Source organism: Impatiens glandulifera, chromosome 6, assembly GCF_907164915.1.
Source record: "Impatiens glandulifera chromosome 6, dImpGla2.1, whole genome shotgun sequence".
NCBI classification, from domain to species: domain Eukaryota; kingdom Viridiplantae; phylum Streptophyta; class Magnoliopsida; order Ericales; family Balsaminaceae; genus Impatiens; species Impatiens glandulifera.
The window spans coordinates 10,455,271-10,459,721 of NC_061867.1; the positions used below are offsets into that span (position 1 = coordinate 10,455,271).

Genomic DNA, 4,451 nt, shown 5'->3' on the forward strand with positions numbered 1-4,451 from the left:
AAAAAATTGATAATTTAAAAACACTTCATTTAAAAAAATTAATTCACCAAAATTAAAATTATTATAATAAAATAGTTAACAAATGTTAAAAAAACTAATATATATAATTAAATAAAAAAACATTTTATCTTTTAATTTCATCTTTTCTATTATATAAAATAAAAATTAAATTGACCTATGATGTATTTGAATAGATTAGACAGTATTATTATTGTTCTTAAACTTCTTATCTTGTGACATATTAGAATTAAATTAGGTAGAATTAGTCAATTTAAATGTTAGTTATTATTGTTGAAAAACAAGGGCCATCAAAATAGAGTAGTTTTTAATTACTTTAGAAAACTAAAACCACAAGATTTAATTAATAGATTTAAGACTTGGCTTGTGACCACATAATGTTTCCATTAAATTAGGAGTTTGTAATTTTCCAACATCTGTTCACAATGATCATAAGCTTATTATATTGGCACATATAATAATGAGACTTGTTCATTCCCCAAATATGATCCGATCCCTCAGCCTTGGCCTATCCCTCTCCGGATCTCTTGATCTCTAAACCCATATTTTTCAGCTTAAAAATCATACAAATCCTAACCCTAATGACCCTTAAAGGTGGCACAACTCATGCTTGTGCAGCCTGCAAATACCAAAGGAGAAGATGCACTCCCAAGTGTTTGCTCGCACCATATTTCCCAGCCGACCAGCCCAAGATGTTTCAAAATGCGCATCGCCTTTTCGGTGTGAGCAATATAGTTAAGATTTTGAAAAGTATTGATCAATCTCAAACTCGAGAAGCTATGAATTCCATTATTTTTCAATCTAATATGCGCGATAGATATCCTGTTGAGGGGTGTTGTTATTTCATTAGAGGGCTTCAGTCTCAAATACACCAGACTGAGATGGAATTGCATGCGGTTCTTACTCAACTTCGTCTTTACAGACAACAACAACAGCAACAAACACATATGCAAGATGGATCAACTATTATAGATGATTGTACATCTAATCTTCAACTAGGAATTAATGCATTAACCTTGTATCATGAACAAGCTGATGTTAATTCACTGCCTGTTTCATCCAATGAACAACACTACACAAACAACAACATGAACATCGCTTACAATGACGAAAATAATTCAATGTGGATTCAACATGCGTACCCCCAGCACAACTTTAGTGGTACTGAAAACAACAATATTATGAGTAACAACTCGGTTTTGACGATGCAACAACCTCTCTTAGTTTCATCCCAACATCAAAATATACAAGAAGAGCCAGTCCAAGATTACGATGAGATGCATACTTATTTTGATACAATTGACGATAAACAATCTTATTTAGATTCCAATGACGCATCTGATACGAGGTTGGTGACTTACAAAATAAAATTGGATGTCTAACAAGTTCTAATTTTTTACTGATCTATTTGTTATTATTCTTAAACGATTTTTGTAGCTCGGATACATCTTTGAAAGATACAACTAACTCGTTCCAGCATGTATCGAAGAAGGAATTAAAGAATGCTGCTGCGTGTTTCAGCCTGACTAGTGTCAATTGATCGACAAACTCACCAAGAGAAGGAAATGCATAGTTGGTGATGCAAATAAGCAATCTATTTGGTTGCCATATTACAAAAGACACTACAAATTACATTTTAACTGTTGATGGTCTGCTCTACCTTTGGTTGGTTGTGGATCAATCAATCTTAAATCAATAAACTTTGATGGCTAAGACAAATTTTAAGGTATGTTTGATATTTACTTAATGGAAAGGAAATTTTAAATGGACATTTTGCAAATAATATATTCTTAGCATTTTCATCGGATATAGCATTGGATATTTCGGCTTTTTCAAAAATTTGTTATAGAATTTTCCACTTGTGCTCATGTGTTTTTTTTCTTGCAAAAGTAGTTTTGTTGTAACATATTTTCAACTTATTTTTCTAATGAAAATTTTTGTAATAAGACAGTTGTCGGAAGATTGCATACTCCTAGGTTCGGTTCGGACAAGGATTTTTTTAAAACTTATTTAAAAATAATCATTACTGGTAATTTTTTAGAAAGTTTAGATATTTTTAGATAAAAAGACTAAAAGAGTATTAATAAATAATAATAAAATATAAAGTATTTTAATATTTTAATTAATGAATTAAGTGATATTACGAAGAAGATGGAGTGGAATAATGTTTTTTAGATTTGGGTTATTGAAATAATTCAGGAGGCGTTCCCGTTTGGTTCAAATAAAGGAATGAGATTAATAAATGTGTAGAATGAGAATGTGTATGATTGATAGAAGTATAATATTTGGTTAAGAACCTGTAATAATTACCATTTAGTGTTTGGATTGGTTTGATGTAATGGACAAAATGAGAATGGGTGCAAAATGGATTGGTTGAATTAGATTTTGTCTTCCGACGATTAAGTTTTTTGTCATTGTTAATGAAAGTTCTCAGGGATTTTTCGAGAGCTCTAGAGAGATCGGACAAGGTGATTCACTCCTTCCTTTTTTGTTCGTCATTATTATGGAAACTCTCTAAAAAATGATGGCTTTCGAAAAAAACTTGGGACTCATCCGTGGAGTGAGTTGTAGGTCAAAAAGATATCCTTTCGCCATATCACATTTGATTTTTACTGATGACACGCTCTGCATGGTTCAAGCTACTTATAGAAATTTTAAACATCTTCGAGATATTTTATTATTATTCGGTGCATGTTCCGGTCTTCGAGTTAATCTTAATAAATAATATATATATTTTTTAAATTCTATTTCAAATAGAAGAAGGACAAGGTTGACAAATGTGTTGGGGTTCAAAATTGGTGATCTTTCGTCAGCATATATTGGTATGCCATTAGGTGCTAATTTGCAATCCAAGGTCTCTTGGGACCTTATTATCACTAAAATGGATTGTAAATTGTCTAGATGGAAAGTAAAATAATCTCGAAAAGGGGTAAGTTAATCCTCATTAAGAGTGTTGTCATTTATACCCACATATATAATGTCGTTATTCATTTTTCCTAAGAGTGTGGCGGTGAAAATGGAGAGAATAATGTGTAAATTTCTATGGGGATCTTTTAACTCATCGTTTTGTCATCTAGTTAGTTAGAATAAGGTTAAATGTTTTAAAGATCAATGAGGTCTAGATATTTGAGATCTTATTTCTTTTAATAAAGTTCTTCTATCAAAATAGTGTAATAGATTTGTAATGGAGCCGAATAGTCTTTCGGCATCAATAATAAAATATAAGTATGGTAATGATTGATCTAGTTGGTTTATCAAAATGTCTAATTATCCAACGTAGTGTAACATTTGGAGGGAAATTTATCTTATATGGAAAAGTTTTTATGAGCAGTCTAGATTCATTGTGGGGGATAGTTTTTTTATTAGATTTTGGGACGACATTTGGTGTAGTATCAAAAGTCTAGCTACGACGTATCCTGAGCTTTCTTCCATTGCTATATGTAAAAATGCCACAATTAAGGACATGTTTGATCATTTTGCAAACAATATATATTATTTTGTGTTTTCATTTGATATTTTGGATTTTTCTAAATTTTATAATAGAATTTTCCGCTTGTGCTCGTGCTTTTTTTTTTCAAAAGTAATTTTTTTAAACATATTTTCAACTTATTTTTCTAATGAAAGTTTGAAGAGTTTTATTTTGCAATGGATTACTTTTATAATTTTTGTAATAAGACAATGGTTCAAAGATTACATACTCCTATATCCGAATAAGGTTTTAAAAAAAAACTCAATTAATTGAAAAATAATGATTAGTGATGATTTTTGGATAAAAATAATTAAAAGGTATTAGAAGTCTAGCTACGACGTATCATGGGCTTACTTCCATTGCTATTGTAGAAATGTCACTGCTAAGAATATGTTTGATCATCGGTCTAGTGGTTTTTCTAGTCGAATAGATATAGAAGGAGATTAAATATTACGGGGACTTCGTCCCAAAATAGAGTTTTAATTTTGGTAGGACACAAATAAGTGTCACCATCTGAACAAGACATTATGCGTTGGCAAGATATGGATAATTTCCATGTGGGGAATTGCTATAAGTTGTTCGCTAAGATAATTTTATATAATTTTTATTGAAAAAAACTTTAGGAGTCAAAAATTGCATACAAGATCTCATTCTTTGTATGGAGTGTTATTCTTCGTGGAATTCTAACAAATGATATGTACATGAAAAAAAGTTGTATTATGGCTAGTCGTATGTGTCAAGAAGAAATTAAATTGGCAACTCACTTACTTTTGCATTATCGAGGGTGACTAGTATTTGGTGCCTTATGTGGAGTATTATTGGGATTCATTAGGTGATGCCCGAGTCTTTTGATAGTTGTTGGGAAGTTTAGATTGATACGGCTGATATGTCAGACCTACATATTTGGGTTATCATCCTAATTATTCTTTGGTTGACTATCTGGTTGGAGAGAAATCGTCGAACT

At 31.0% G+C, this 4,451-nt stretch overlaps 1 protein-coding gene across 1 annotated transcript; it reads left to right on the forward strand.

Moving 5' to 3' along the window:
- Nucleotides 1-599: 599 nt before the first annotated feature.
- LOC124943129 (LOB domain-containing protein 27-like) lies at nucleotides 600-1,558 on the forward strand. Its single transcript, XM_047483685.1, has 2 exons — nucleotides 600-1,366; nucleotides 1,456-1,558. Exons 1-2 carry the CDS (start codon nucleotides 600-602, stop codon nucleotides 1,556-1,558), a joined length of 870 nt encoding a protein of 289 aa, XP_047339641.1.
- Nucleotides 1,559-4,451: the final 2,893 nt, after the last annotated feature.